At 46.8% G+C, this 15519-nt stretch overlaps 1 protein-coding gene across 1 annotated transcript in view; it reads left to right on the forward strand.

Moving 5' to 3' along the window:
- LIN28B (lin-28 homolog B) overlaps positions 1 to 15519 on the forward strand; it is an 82674-nt gene that overhangs the window by 49247 nt on the left and 17908 nt on the right. Inside the window, exon 3 of the mRNA XM_068160452.1 lies at positions 339 to 523. Within this exon, the coding sequence (XP_068016553.1) occupies positions 339 to 523 (185 nt within the window). The remainder of the gene's footprint in view (positions 1 to 338; positions 524 to 15519) is intronic.

Here is a 15519-nt window from a genome sequence, read left to right on the forward strand (position 1 = left end):
GATGTGAAGCGTGCAGCATTTTCTCTGCTTCTTACATCTCCACCACGGCGAAGGAAAATGTTGTTTCAGTTTTGTTGATACTGAAAAGAGGTTCCTGTTACTTGTTTAGGGTTGAGTGGTGCTTTCAGTGTATCCAGGGCTGTAATTTGTAGTATCATCTGCTAGCTCAGGCAGGGAAAGCTGTTACTGTGTGCATTCTGGGCTAGCAGACAGGGTCATTTCTCCTTTCGGTGGCAGGACAGGATCATTTTTTTCCTCCTTTTTGATGATGAATGTAAATATTGGTGGTGTTTTTTTTTTAAGGCAATGGTAACCAAGAGTATTTTTCCTATTTGCAGAGCAAGCTTTACATGGAAGGATTTAGAAGCCTAAAAGAAGGAGAACCAGTGGAATTTACTTTTAAGAAATCTTCCAAAGGCCTTGAATCAATACGGGTAACAGGCCCTGGTGGGAGCCCCTGTTTAGGAAGTGAAAGACGACCCAAAGGGAAGACAGTACAAAAAAGAAAACCAAAGGGAGATAGGTAATTACCTTACTTTGCTATTCCCCTCCTTTTTTATTATCTTTTTCTCTCTTGCAAATTTCTCTTGGAATTGTTTTCAGCCTTTCCTCAGCTGTTGAAAGCAAACCCTTCTGTGTGCATTTGGCTCAGTCGTTTGATTAAACTTCATTAAGCTGTGTCTCTACAACTACACAAATCACCCACTTGATTTGCTTTTCACTTGGAGAAGGTTTTGCTGAATTTGAGGAAGCCTTCGAAGGGAATGTAAATCTCATTTGGAAAGCCCTGCTGTTAGCCTGAGAGGCCAGCCTGACTAAGAGGTGAAATGATGTCGTGGTTAGGGGAGAAGTGCTGAAGAGACTGCTGTGTGCAGCGGGGTTCTAACCTGTGCACCAGGAGTCCTGTCCAGAAGAAAGCCTGATGCAGTCAGGGTTAAGATCTATGCAATTTGATGATATTTGTCCTCAGTGAAGAGAGCATCAGGTGTTTCCTGATGTTACTGCCTGGTTGTCTGAAGAACTGTTGGAATAACACTCTGCATGTCTCAAGTTAGCCTTGGGAGCTGCAGTTCTTCACACACAAGCACAGCAGTCTGACCTGCACTGCTTTGCTTTACCTTCTGCTTCTAGTGGCTTGAAGAAGTTCTGCAGTCCTCTTCTGCAAAGCCACCTGCCTCTAGTTCTCCAAGAACAGCCTTCTTGCCCCAAAGCTCCTGTATTTAGGTCAGTCACCCTTTTCTCCTCATGGCCCAGTAGCTGTAGTGACTGAGATCAAGGGGGACAGGTGGTTTGGGAAGAGTCTCAGGAGGAGCATCCAACCTGCCACGTTCTGCCTGCAGTATCTGATGGATGGCATGACTGAGAGGTGGCTTTCTTCCACTGCAAGCCCTGAAGCAAAGAGTAGCTTAAGAAATAGAGTGTCACCTAGGAAGGCAGTGTAGGTCAACCCTGAGAAACAGGAAATCCAGAAGCCTTTTGCTGGCTACAGATGAACTCCTCTTATCCTCACCTCTAGTAGAATGCTGCCTTTTGGGGTTTTTTCACTTCTCTCTTTTTTAATTAAGGACTGGAGACAGCATGATAGTTGTCCCTCTTTCACCTTCTTTGGAAAAGCTACAGGCCATGAACAACATTTTTGCTGCTGTAACAGATCAGGGTCCATAACCAGAAGGAGAGACTTTGTAAGCTGGACAAAGCTTTCTTTTCGACTGCTCACCATATCTGTCCTTTCAGAGTTGCATTGCATGCAGTGGATGTGAAGAATCTTTGTGGTGGTGGTGGGGTTTTTTCTTCACTATGTTTTGGGCTAGACTTCTGATACAGTTCTTATTTAAACCATTGGTTTTCCAGGGACTGTCGTTGCTGACCTGTTTAGAGCATTGCTGTTACCATTGTTCATTGGTGTTGCAGACTGTGACAGCAATTAAAGGCCAGGGCCATCAGGCTGTTGTCCTGTTTGTTGCACATGTGTATGAAGGAAGGCTTCAGAAGCCTTCCAATTTGAATGGACATGCTGTAAGTAGGCAGGAAAAACCTGCATATTGAAGGAGAGTGGGATTTGAACAAGTGTAGCTATCTGCTTTGTGATTGCTGTCAGTGCTGTTGGCCACTTGGGCATCTTTCTCGGCCAGCATGCCAGGAGAGTAGAGTCTTCTGTGGTCCATGTCAAATGAAGCTGTGGCTGCAAGCAGCCTGCAGACTTTAGGCTCCCAGAAGTTGAAGCTGTTGTAATACCCATGTGCCTCACATATATATTTCTGTCCAGAGTATCTGGAGTAATCTGGGATACAGGGGAGGTTGTGAGAGACTCAACGGGGATTTGCATTTGACAGGTGCTGGGTTCAGAAGTGTTTTATGGCAGAGATGCACAGTGGAGGGGCTGGTTTCCCTACTCCAGTAAGCCAGGGGATCAATTTGCAACACTTTACACTGCAGCAGGCTGTGGCTGCCTTTGTGGGAGTTCTTAATAGATGCCAAAAGCAGTGTATTTTGCTGAGCTTTGACAGTGAGCTGACACAAAAGCCTGCCATGCTGCTCTCTAGGAATGACTGCAGGCAGCTGAGGCAGAGATAAAGTGTTCTGAATTCACACCTTAATCACCTGCTTGCTAACTTGTAGACAAGGCTGTGAAATCTTCATTTAGAGTAGAATACATGGAATCAATAAAACTAGTCCAGCCACCCAGAATAAAGTTTGGAGGAGGGAAAAGGGAGATTTTTTTCTTTCTCCTTTATTCTTTCCCTTTTTTCAAACAAGCAATGTTAGGATGTGACCTGAAATGAAACCAGGCAAAGGACCATTTCTTCTTTAATTGAAATTATTGTTATTATTGGCTATTTTTATGCATTTATAGAGAGTTATCTTTGGGACTTAGAGATATTATCCAGTATCTGTAAATACTCCTTGCAGGAGCTCACAGTTGGGTGCTTCCCAGCAGTGTCTACCTGCTTGGCTTGGCACTTGGAGCATTTCAGGGAAGAGGGCAACTCAGTTTTGAAGCATTGACACCATAAAGGAAGCATGGAATAAAGCAAGGAGAAAGGGACAAGAAGAAAATGCTATCTGGGACAATAAACCACCCAAACATACCGGCTTCCTTCCCTTCAGCTGTGCCTTCTGGCAGGGCTGTTCACTTGCTCCAAGTGGCAGGTTGGACTTGATGATCTTTGAGGTCTTTCCCAACCTTATTGATTCTGTGAGGCAAATCTCTGTGCTAAAGCAAGAGCTGGCAGCCTGCTGGCAGTGATGTGGCTAAGTGACATCCAAGGCTAATTTTCTACTTTGCAAGCTTGTATTAAGAGCTGAGTGGAGCCTGAGTGAAGTTCTCTTGGTTATCTGTGCGGTTAGGAAGATGCAGGCCCTGGATTTTTCGTAGGGTTTATGATAAGAAATCCACTTGGAGGCTAAAATAGATCCTCTTCTGAAAATGTTCGAGGGGCAGAAGCAGCCAGCAGAAAGGTGGTGTTTTGATGCAGCCTTATGTAGAGTGAAGCTGTCCCTGCACAGCAGGGGGGTTACTTAAGGTTTTGGAATGCAGAATGTTTTTCTTTAATCCAGTGTCTTCTCAGGCTTGGTATTGTCTGAGTATTCCAGCCTCTTTCATCAAGGGATGAGCATTTTCTCCTTTGTAAGTGAAGCTCCAGCACATATTTGAGGTCTTTGTTCTGGGGTGCTGCTAAGGTCTTTGTTTTGGGGCGCTGCTAGCTGCCCAGGGACCACACTGCAGTCTCACCTGCAGTAATGATTCCTCCCAACTGAAGGAATTTAGAAGCAGGAAAGAATTTTAGAGTGTTGCTCAGTTTAGCAGAGATTCTGCAGAACCCCAGTCCAGTGGATGTTAAAAGTGTTTGAGGAACTGATCTGTAAAACATCCTTTCTGTTTCCATGAGCTTTGCTAATTGGCATCTTCTTCATTCAGCTCTCTCTTGCTGTGTCAGTGGCCTCTCAGGACAAACTGCCTTTTTAGCACACAGGGCTACCTTTTCCTACAAAAATACTCACTGTCAATCATTAAATCTCAAGTCCCTTCTACTGTAGAGAAGCAGCTGCTTTTCCTTACCTGTTTCACTCCAGCATCACCTAGCAAATGGACTCAAAGCACATAATAAATATCTAGCAGGAGGGAAAGTTTCTAACGGTGGTTCCAGATGAGGGGAAAAATTTGCCAGATCTCCTGGCATGCTGAAATAAAAGATACCAAGAGCTTGAAAGTTGGAGCAAACTGAATTAGGGCAGAGCTGCAAATTCAGCTATTCCCAAAACCTTGCCTTTGATTTGCCACTGTTGATGAACCTGAAGCTCCTCAGAAGGAGGAAAAGTTCTGGAGCCCTTTAACTCAAAATTAATAAAGCCTGTGCTATAAGAGAACTCCAGATCACTACAGCTGTTTCTTTTATTAGCTGTGGCTTCATGTTTCTGTCCTTGACACTTAAAGATCAAACCTACCTAAATATGAATCATTTAAAAATGTGAATTTACTTCAGCACCTTATTTTGTCAGGAAAGAAGCTCAGCAACTCATTATGTAAGTAAGAGGAATGTGTCACAGAGGTAGTCATCTCCCTGGTGGTGGTGCAGGCACGCTGCTGCTGTTCCCTCCTCACCTTCCCAACTGCACCTACAGTGTGCCAGAGCTCTTCTTGGGCAGGTAATGAGTAACAGGCTGTGTTCTGAAAGCAAGCAGGGCTTTGAGGACACATCTGCACCAGGGAAGGCAGGGTTATCTGGGGGGAGAAAGTAGCAGTTTAAGCCCCTACTGCAGAGCCATGTGGCATCCTTCATCCAGAAGTAGCAGGACTGAGTGGGACTTTGCTGCTTCTGGTTATGAGGAGCTGTTCAGAAAAGAGGCAGTGGAGCTCCTGGGATGTCCATGTTCCCTCAGGCAGGGCAACAGGAAGGTATTTCAAGGATAATGGATAGGAGAAGTTTAGGAAGGAGCAGGAATGTGAAAACACAAGAGAACAGGAAGGGGAGAGGGAAGAGAAGGGCTTGGGGAGAGAGAAGAGAAGGGCTTGGGGAGAGGAGGACAGACTGTTAAAATGGTGTCAAATGTGAGAAGCACAGAGCTCTCCCCATCTCCAGGTGATCCCCTCCAAGCTGATAGGTCTGGCACTCTTCAGGGGGTGCAGAGAAGCCTGAATCTCCTTGAACACAAGCAGGGATCGAGTCAGTTTCCTGCATTTTGAAAGTTTGCTGCAAGTGAAGAGCTGATGCAGGAGAGGCTGAACCATAGATGGGATGAAGACTGTGGTGATTCCAGCAGATCAGGGAGGGCTGGTCTGAAATAAGACTTTTTGTAGCATTCTCCTTATACTGTGTGCTCCTCATGTACCAGGTGACAAACCTGACACATCTGGAGTTTGTTTTGCAGAACCACCAAACGCCCCCAGCCTTAACAGTTGCTCCTTTTGAGCTTTGTCTGTAACACTACCAATTGGACACCTAGAATAAGGCTTCTCTGGATTTTGACTTTTTTTCCCCTTGTGCTCCAGAATCCTGTGCATTTTGTTGAGACCAGTTAAAGCTGACAGTTTCATAGAGCCATTGCAAAGTCACTCATATTTGTAGTGCCTGAAGAGATCTTGGTGAAAGCCCTGAAGTCTTCTGCAGTGTGGTCCAGATTTGGGTTGATTTAGTGGTGGGCCCAAGCTGTAGCAGCAGTATGCAATAGCTGCCTTCTATTTTGTACAGCAAATGAGAAGAGGCTGTGGAGGAGAGCTCACATGTTGGTTCAGAAGCTGTTCCTGCAGTGTAAATTGTTCCTTTCTCTTTTGAATGCTGAATTTGTAGGGATGGGTAGAAATTAGCCTGACTACTTTGACTAGCATCTAGGCTTGAGGATTTGAAGCAGGTTTTCATTCAAACTGTGACACTTGGAGGATGAGGATGAAGAGACTAGGCTTTGTGGCTGAAATTGCACATAGATGTGCAGCAGAGAACAAAGGTGGCCAAGCTGGAGGAGTGGTGAGCTGAGGCTGGCATTATTGATGGTGTGGAGGGAGCTGGGTTTGCTCAGTAACAGACCTATGGAACACCAAAGGAGGAAAGAGTTGTGAAGGGTCACTGTGAAATATGGGAGTGAGCTGAACAATTTCTTGTCTTTGATCTCCATTCATTTATAATCTGATTGGTGTGGAGTCTTCTGGCACTAGAGCTGTTACAGTGAGTGGTTGAAAGTACAAACCTGGGTTTAAACTGTGCCGGTCCTGTGCTGAACGAAGCTGCTGGGAGCTTTACTCTTCTAGCTGTGGGGCAGATGAAATGTTAAGCATTTAAGTGACTTCAGACAGCTCTGAAAACAATAGCAAACTACAGACTGCTCTTACTTCATTGTCTGCAATTAATGTTGCAACAGCCTTTGCATCCGAGTTCAGCCAGAGAGCTTGGATTCCCTGGGTGATAAATGGAGATCTTGTGGCCAGCATAAAAACCTGAAAGCGATTCTGCCTTTCAAATTCAGCTGCAGATTTGCTAGTGTTTAAAAGCAGCACCTCTGCTGCTGCTGCTAAAGGAATGATGCGAAGCAAAACAGCAGTGTGTGTGTGTGTCTGTCAGTCTGTCTGTGTTACTTCTTCCCTCAGTGGGAGGGAATCATCAGTGGCTGGCAGCAGGATTTGGAGTTGTGTAAAGCCATTTGTGTAGCTTTTCAAAGGTTTTGTTTTATTTAGGCTTTTTCCTCACCTAGTTGCTCTAAATCAAGTGTGTGTGGGGGAGGGGGGAACCCTTAATTTCCTGCTGACCAGGCTCATTCTTCCCTGGTTTTGTGCTTTGATATATTTTTGGAGAATCCTGGTTAGCTGCTCACGCAATAATTGCCAGGAGTCTGTGCCTGCATCTCCCGTTAATAATGACTTGAAATGTCTTAAGCACTTTGATTCTCTAACTGAGAGAAGGATCCAGAGTGGTTTCATTTACTTTTTGATTATTATCATGATTAAATAGTTCAGTGGCATTTGATGTTGTCACACGTGGGAGTATCATTACTCACTCCACTGCGAGGATTTTCGTTCTTGTGTACATTTTGGAAGGTACAAATTCCACTCATTTTGCCCAGACGGTTTGTTCTTCTTCTCCCTCCATTCCTACCTCCCCGCCAGCCCCCATGAAGTTCTCTCTCTCTCTCTCTCTCTCTCTCCCTTTACAATCTCTACATTTCATTTATGCATAGAAAACAAACCTCTGGCTTTTGGGGTGGTTGTTTTTGGTTGTAACGAGAGCTGAATGCTCACTGAGCAAACAAGCTGCAAGGAATCTGCTGTGTCGCTGATTGTGGCAAGAAAATGAGGAGGCAGTCTCACCAACAGCCACTAGAATTTGCCTCCACTGGTGCTGGCTCCTTTGCTGATTTCACTCATTTCCTATCTTCACCTTTAGAAGAAAATCAAATTGTGTTTAAGAATGCCTGTTGCAGGGGGGGAGGAAAGCTACTTTTTGAGCTGTAGCTATTAGAAACCTTTTAAACATACCCTGTCTGTGCTCAGAGATGCTGACTCTCCATTCTCTCCTGTCGAGAGCTTTCCTTGTTTTATCTTGAAAGCTCAGCCTTTATCCCATGTCAGTGCCATTGGGCTTATTTATTTTTGTATCCTGCAGGAATTAATCCATCCTGCTTGGATCCAACCTGGGTTGGGTGGTGGTGGTGTTGTTGAATATTTGTGGATCTTGACCATCTCAACAAGTTTGTGGGTTTTTTTTTCCCCTCTGCAGCCTGTGGACCTGGATTTTGGAATTTTGCTTTTTTAGTGCTTCTTTTGTGGCAGAGAAATCTCTCAGGCATGAATTGATAGTCCAGATCTTTTGAGGTCTGTCTGTGCTAACCTATGACCCCTGTTCTTAGGAGGTCAACATCTGAGGGCAGGAGATTAAGGCAGTTAAAAGATTGGAATGGGAACTGGAATGGAAAAATTAGCCAGCACATTTTGGGTGGAAAACATCAAAGTCATCAAACAATTTGCTTATTTTAAACTCAGTTTAAGGGTAACAAGCTAATTGTGCTGTGTTTGTTGATGCAAGCAATTTATATCATTTGAGGACATTAGCACAGAAGATCTTAATTTTTTAGCTGGAGAAGCCTCTTGCCTCTTCCCTCTGCACACCCTCTGTGTGTGCTGCATGCTTGTGGGCAGCATTTCTAGGGGGAGAATCCAGGATCTGCTCCTACTGGCTGCCCAGAATTAGCTCTTATTCCTTCCTCCCCAAGCCTTGTGGAGCCTGGACCTTGCTCGTGGTCTGCTGCAGACCCCTTGCTGTCGTGGGGGAGCACAGGTGCTCTCAGGACAGAGGAAAAGTTATTCCCAGATTCAAATTTCCTGGCTGCTTAAAAAACAAACCCAAACCCAGCCCTGTGTAAGCATCTCCTTTTTGTCACAGCTTTTTCAACTGTGAACTCCTTTCCAATGCAAATTGGTCACCAAGGAATGGCCTTTCAATAGCTTATAAATTGATTTACAAGAAACCCACAGCACTTGTCTGTTTGTTCTTGCCTGTCATCGTTGGAAATTCATTAGTCTGGGTGTTTGGATGAATGAGGGCTTCATCTTTCAGCTGTACAACTTTCAAAGATGGCAGCATCTAGGCAAAAAAAAAAGAGAGAGAGACACTTTTCCACATCTGAAAATGAGCCAAGCTCAAGGGTTTGTGTGAAGCAATCCCCTTGTTGTCTTGCTTGTTTCAAAGTGCAGACACAAGTGGCTTTAAGTCAGACTGGTTTCAGGATGCAAAGCCACCTAGCAGGAGAGAAAACAGAAAGTTGCAGCTAGCTCTCAGCTCAGGCTCTGGTTAGCAGTGGTTCATGATGCTTCTCCTGTAGGGATGGCTACTAATTAAAGGACAGTGGTGTAAAACACAGCTGAACTCAAGCAGCCAGCCCTCTATCAGCCTCAGTCGAACCCCACCCGTGATTATTGTTCCTTTGCTAGTCAAGGGTATGAGATTTAACCCCCTTTGCAAGCTTACAGCTCCCCAAGCTGTTCCTCTAAGGGCTTTTTTGCAGCTTTTAGCCAAGGCTGGCACCTGAGGGGAAACTGAGCAAAACCATCACCATCATTTCTTCCTCCTGCACGGAAGGAAAAGAAGGCAAGGCAGGAGGAGCTGTTGTTGACTGCAGCAGTCCATCAACTGTTCCCACGGACACAGCCACCCCTTTGTTTCCTTCCTGCCATTTCACTGGGGTAGCTGGAGAAGCTCTGCCAGCTGCAAGGGCTGCCCCATGTCCCTGCTGGCACTGCCCTGCTGGGCTGTGGCCCAGGAGTACCACAGGCATGGGGGACACAGGGCGTTTGAAGGGGCAGGATTGTGTCTTGGAGATCTGTTCCCCATTTGAATTCTTGGGCTGCAATGGGGCAGTTCTGATCAACCATTTTGTGCTTCCTGCCTGTGGTGGGGTCAGTGGATGGAGAGCACAGAACAGCATTGGCTGCCCACTCGTGAGAACATGGAATCAGTGGGGAGGAAGGGAGGACTTGCTAATTAATAGAGGAAAGCAGTTAAGCAGCTAGAAGGAGAGTGTGCCTGCCTTGACTTCAGGTGAATTCCTCCTTTGCCTAAGCCCTGTCCATGCCTTCCCTCTGCTCTGTCTAGGTGGTAAACTTCCCAGTGCAGATCTGGTTCCTTTCCTAGTCCATACAACGCCTCAAACCACTGCTGGGTTCCCTTTCAGCAGTAATTGTGGTTCTTGGCTGTTGGGATTATTAGAGAGCAGTGCTATCCCCCCCCCACTTTTCAGTCTGGAAGACCTGCTCCCCAGGATTTGTGTTGTGTCTGTGCATCCTCCTGTTTTGCTATGTTTGATCCAAACACCCTCTCCGTGGGCTCTACCCTCACCCCACCCCTGCTTCTCCTGCCCATCTTTTGCCCACTCTTTAAAAGCAGTCTCTGAATACCTGAGACCTATGGATTGAAAGCTTCCCTGGTGGAGAGCAGGCTGCTAGAGAGTTTTCATTCCTCATTACTTCTGAAGGTACTAAAAACTGCCTCCCAAGTTTTGGGTGCAGCAGCTGGCAGGGCAGAGCAGATTGCTTAGTGAGTTTGTGGAAGAGGTACTCTAAAGCCCAAAGAAGTTATAATGCAATTAATTATATATATTTTTAATTACTTAGGAATTATATGTGGCTTTTATGATGAAATCCTGCTTTGTGTCTGCTTGAGACATCCTCAGCTCCCTCACCTGTTCCTTTCACAGCAGAAAATTGCTGCAGAGCCAGACAAAACTGGTTAGAATTACTGCAAATTGTATTTTCAGGCTTAAGTGCTTGTGAAGGTTGAAATCTCTGGCAGTGCAGCTGCACTGGGTTTCTGGCTGCAGCCACCACTGCTCCCGGCATCGATGTCTCCAAGAGGGCTCTGTAATTCGCCTCAGCTGAGTCACTTCCTCAGAACGAGCTGCCACCAAGAGACAGTTTCTTGTGCTTTGCTTTCCAAGGTTGAGCCTGCACTGCCCCCCTCCTTTGCAAAAGGAGAACTCGTCGGGAAATACCTTCTGTAGTAAGGCAGCTGAGTGCAGAGAGCTTCAGCCATCTGCATTATCGGTGGGGCTGTTGCTTGTTGTGTTCCTCATCTGTTCCTAGCTGCTAATTTGGATGAGAAGCCAGCAAAGCAGCAGGGTGCTTCTCTTTGTCAGAAGTGGTTGTCCTTGTTCCCAGCTGCCAGGTGAGCAGGGAGGGTCTAGGAGATGCTTCAGGTGATAGCTACCCGTGAAACCTTTATGAGTGCCTTGAAATGTATTGAAGCACCATCACTGGAGGTGTTCAAGAGGGGATTGGACATGGCACTTGGTGCCATGGTCTAGTCATGAGGTCTGTGGTGACAGGTTGGACTTGATGGTCTTTGAGGTCTCTTCCAGCCTTGGTGACTCTGTGAAGCTGTCTTTGACCCACATTTCATGCTTAATTCTTGCATAAAATGGAAGTCAAATTCAAGAGCTTTCAAATTAGAATCATACCAATACTGGTACCCCAACAGTGCCCAGTCTGTTTGTGTAGCCAGCATGGGCACAGCAAGTGCTCCTTTCTCCAGTTCTCCCAGCCCATGCATCCTGGAGCACATTGCTCTCCCTTCCTCCTTTTGAGGCAAACTGAAGCTGCACAACACAGCTGTGTCAGCTTGCTCCTGGTAGGCCAGGTGACACCAGAGCTGATGAAGTCACCACACACCCTTTCTGCTTCTCTGCTCTAACCTGTGTCAGAACATCAGTGGAGAGCTTTCACAGACCAAACCTGCACAAGCTTCTTGGATTGCAGGTGACAGCTGGGGCTGTAAGTGGAAAAGGACCTGAACTGCATGGTGATACTCAGCACTGGGAATCAGTGGTGACTGTGTGCACGCTGTGGTGGGAGCACCCTGCTGCTCTAATGAGATGCTGTGTTGGGAACAGGATACCACCATGTTCCCTTTCTGTGGTAGCAGGTGGGAAATCTGCTGAAGCTTGCATATTTTGTTACACTGTAGAGGACTACAGTGTGTGTGTGAGGCATATCAATCCATTTTCATTGCACTTGGGATTGTGTTCTCGAGGCAGATTCTCATTTAGTTAAAGACAAGCCAAAAGATTCCACAGGGACAGGTTTATGGTGTAAAGACTCAAAACAAACCTGTTCATAAAAAAGAAAAGAAGGGGAGACAGTGCTTTGTGAAGTGCTGGATCAGATTTGTCAGCTTAAAACCCCTTGGTTCTAGGAAGTAGCCAGCTGTGATCTCAGGTTGTAAAAGCTAAATGGGATACTGAGGAGCAGAACGGGGGTGGGAGTGAAAGAGAGGTGTGAATATCCTGGAGGTAGGGAGAAAATCATAGAATGGTTTGGGTTGGAAGGGACCTTAAAGGTCATCTCATTCCACTCCCCCTGCCATGGGCAGGGACACCTTCCACCAGCCCAGGCTGCTCAAAGCCTCATCCAGCCTGGCCTGGAGCACCTGGAGAGCATGAACACCTGGAATCTCCAGGTGTTGTATTTCTCATCAGGGAATAGTGACTTTAAGAGGAGTGGCTGCTGCCCCTGGCTCTGCAAAGCAGGGCTCTGCCAGGGGGCAGCTTCACATTACCCACCCCTGCACCCCCAGCCAGCTCTGGGGTCCTCTCCCCACAGGGTCGCTGGTGCTGATCTAATCCTGCAGAGAGGCAGCCCAGGGAGCGTAACTGAGGCAAACTAATCCCGACTGATACACGTGGGGTTAGCTCTGGTGGCAAGAGGCAAAGCAAGGTATGGAAATGCAGACAGCTGCCTCTGAAAGAAACAAAGCTTCAAGGAAGCTTAACGTGCTGAAATCAAGGGAGGCACATAATCTCCATCCTAGGGTGCTGGAGTACCCAGCTCACATCAGTGCAGGGCTATTAACAGCTTTTGCTTTGGGATGTGGGCTAAAGAGAGCAGGACTGCAGGCAGCAGCAACCAGGCCAGTCTGGGCAACAGGGAACTTTGCAGCATCCCTCTCATCACTAGCAGCTGATGTTAACTGCATCCTCCTCAGGAGCTGGTGTGTCAGAGTCCTCTCTCAGAGGCAGATGCATTGCCTTTGGTGCTCAGTGGTGCAATTCAGTCACTTCTGGCTGCAGTCTTCTTTTTGTGAGGCACAGTTTGCCCTTCTGAAGGCAGGCCAGGCCCACTGGGGAGCAAAGCCTTAACACTTATCTCCTCCAGTTCTGAGGAGCAGTGGTCAGCAGGTACAGTGCACAGCAACTGAGAGTCCTCCCCTCTCCAAGCCCCAGAAAACCTTGCACCCCAGCTGGGAGCCTGCTAGGCAGCCAGCCTCAGTCTTGTGGGGTTTCACTGCCTCAGTTACAAGGTGTGGTGCAGCTTTCCATCAGCAAGTACCTGACCTTGCTGCATCATGGCACAGGCATGGTGAGCTGTTGTCTTCTACATCACAAGCACTCCACAGATGTCATGCTGGAGTTCAACAGCCTCCCCTTGTATCTCAGACTGAGTAGTCTGCTGTGGGCTATCTTTACTCTGAACTCCTCTTGCTTCCATTTCCATCTTAAAGGCACAAATGAGGCCAAGACAGGGAAGTTTGACCAGATTTCCAGAGGGCCATGACTGGTACCAGAAGTTAGGCAGACAAAGGTTTTACCTGGATTTGGTAGGAAGGAAATGGTGACCTGAGTGCTGATGATGGTTCATGTGATTAAGAGCCTCTGGGACAGGAATAGAGAACCTGAGGCTTTTGGATGAATATTTGGGGTACTGAAGCTGAGGTCATGTCTGATGTGCTTATAGGGCAGGGGTAGGGTTTGGTTTCCCTCAGGAGCCGACAGATCAGGATTTTAATAAGGGCAGGGGGAGAGTTGGGGGGGGGGGAGTAGAATGGACCTGCTGCTGCTGCTGCTGCTGCTAACAACCATTAAAAAAAATACAAAGCCAGCTGCTCTCAGAGCAGAGCTTGATCCTTTCAGTGCCTTTAACAGCAGAGTATATATTCAGAGGAGGGGAATTCATGAGGCCCTATGGACCTACACCATGGCATTACACAAAAATGCAAAGCTGAACAATGGGTGGCCTCAGCGGTTCCATCTGGCTCGCCATTAACAAGGTTAAAGCAAAGTGGGTTTCCTTGGCTGTGTCACACACAATTTACACTTCAGATGCTTTAACTTTGGAGCTGGAGCAGAGGGAGCACCGCTCCCCACGCACGTGGCGAGGGGCTGGTGACATGGGGGGGTGGGGGGTAGTGGGGGAAGCATGTTTGGAACTGATGGGCTTTGAAAGAGGCAGACTGTGAGCAGGGAGGTAGCGTGGAAGGGCAATTTGGGAAGTGCAGGTTGGGTTTGGATAAATCATCTGCTAGAAAAGGATAAGAACAGACAAAAAACCCCAACACAAACCAAACCAACCAACCAACCAAAACCCACAAGCCCCCTCCCAAAAATGAAACAAATACAGAACCCCATCAAAACAAACAACCCCCCCAAAGCAAACAAAACACAAACCAACCCAACCCACAAACCCCCTCCCCAAAATGAAACAAATACAGAACCCCATCAAAACAAACAAAACCCCAACACAAACCACCCCAGCCAAACAACCAAAACCCACAAGCCCCCTCCCAAAATGAAACAAATACAGAACCCCATCAAAACAAACACCCCCCCCCAAAGCAAACAAAACCCCCAACACAAACCAACCCAACCAACCAAGAAAAACCCACAAACCCCCTCCCAAAAATGAAACAAATACAGAACCTCATCAAAACAAACAACCCCCCCCAAAGCAAACAAAACACAACCCAACCCACAAACCCCCTCCCCAAAATTAAACAAATACAGAACCCCATCAAAACAAACAAAACCCCAACACAAACCACCCCAGCCAAACAACCAAAACCCACAAACCCCCTCCCAAAAATGAAACAAATACAAAACCCCATCAAAACAAACAACTCCCCCAAAACAAATAAAACCCCCAACACAAACCACCCCAACCAAACAACAAAAACCCACAAATCCCCTCCCAAAAATGAAACAAATACAAAACCCCATCAAAACAAACAACCCCCCCCAAAGCAAACAAAACCCCCAACACAAACCAACCCAACCAACCAAGAAAAACCCACAAACCCCCTCCCAAAAATGAAACAAATACAAAACCCCATCAAAACAAACAAAACCCCCCAAACAAACCAACCCATAAAACCCACAACCCCCCTCCCAAAATGAAACCTATACAAAAAACACCATGAAAACAAACCCCCAACACAAACCAACCAAAACCTACCCCTCCCCCAAAATGAAACAAATACAAAACCCCTTCAAACCAACCAACACCCCCCCAAACCAAACAAAAACCCCCAAACACACACACAGAACCCCAAACACACACACACACAACCCCAAACACACACACACACAAACCCCAAACACACACACACACAACCCCAAACACACACACACACAACCCCAAACACACACACACACAAACCCCAAACACACACACACACAACCCCAAACACACACACACACAAACCCCAAACACACACACACACAACCCCAAACACACACACACACAAACCCCAAACACACACACACACAACCCCAAACACACACACACACAACCCCAAACACACACACACACACAACCCCAAACACACACACACACACAACCCCAAACACACACACACACAAACCCCAAACACACACACACACAAACCCCAAACACACACACACACAAACCCCAAACACACACACACACAACCCCAAACACACACACACACACAACCCCAAACACACACACACACACAACCCCAAACACACACACACACAACCCCAAACACACACACACACACAACCCCAAACACACACACACACAACCCCAAACACACACACACACACACACACAACCCCAAACACACACACACACAAACCCAAACCCACACACACACAAACCCCAAACACACACACACACAACCCCAAACACACACACACACAAACCCCAAACACACACACACACAAACCCCAAACACACACACACACACAACCCCAAACACACACACACACAACCCCAAACACACACACACACACAACCCCAAACAC

This window comes from Melanerpes formicivorus, unplaced genomic scaffold (assembly GCF_026170545.1).
Source record: "Melanerpes formicivorus ecotype bairdi unplaced genomic scaffold, bMelFor1.0.p_v2 SCAF_50, whole genome shotgun sequence".
NCBI classification, from domain to species: domain Eukaryota; kingdom Metazoa; phylum Chordata; class Aves; order Piciformes; family Picidae; genus Melanerpes; species Melanerpes formicivorus.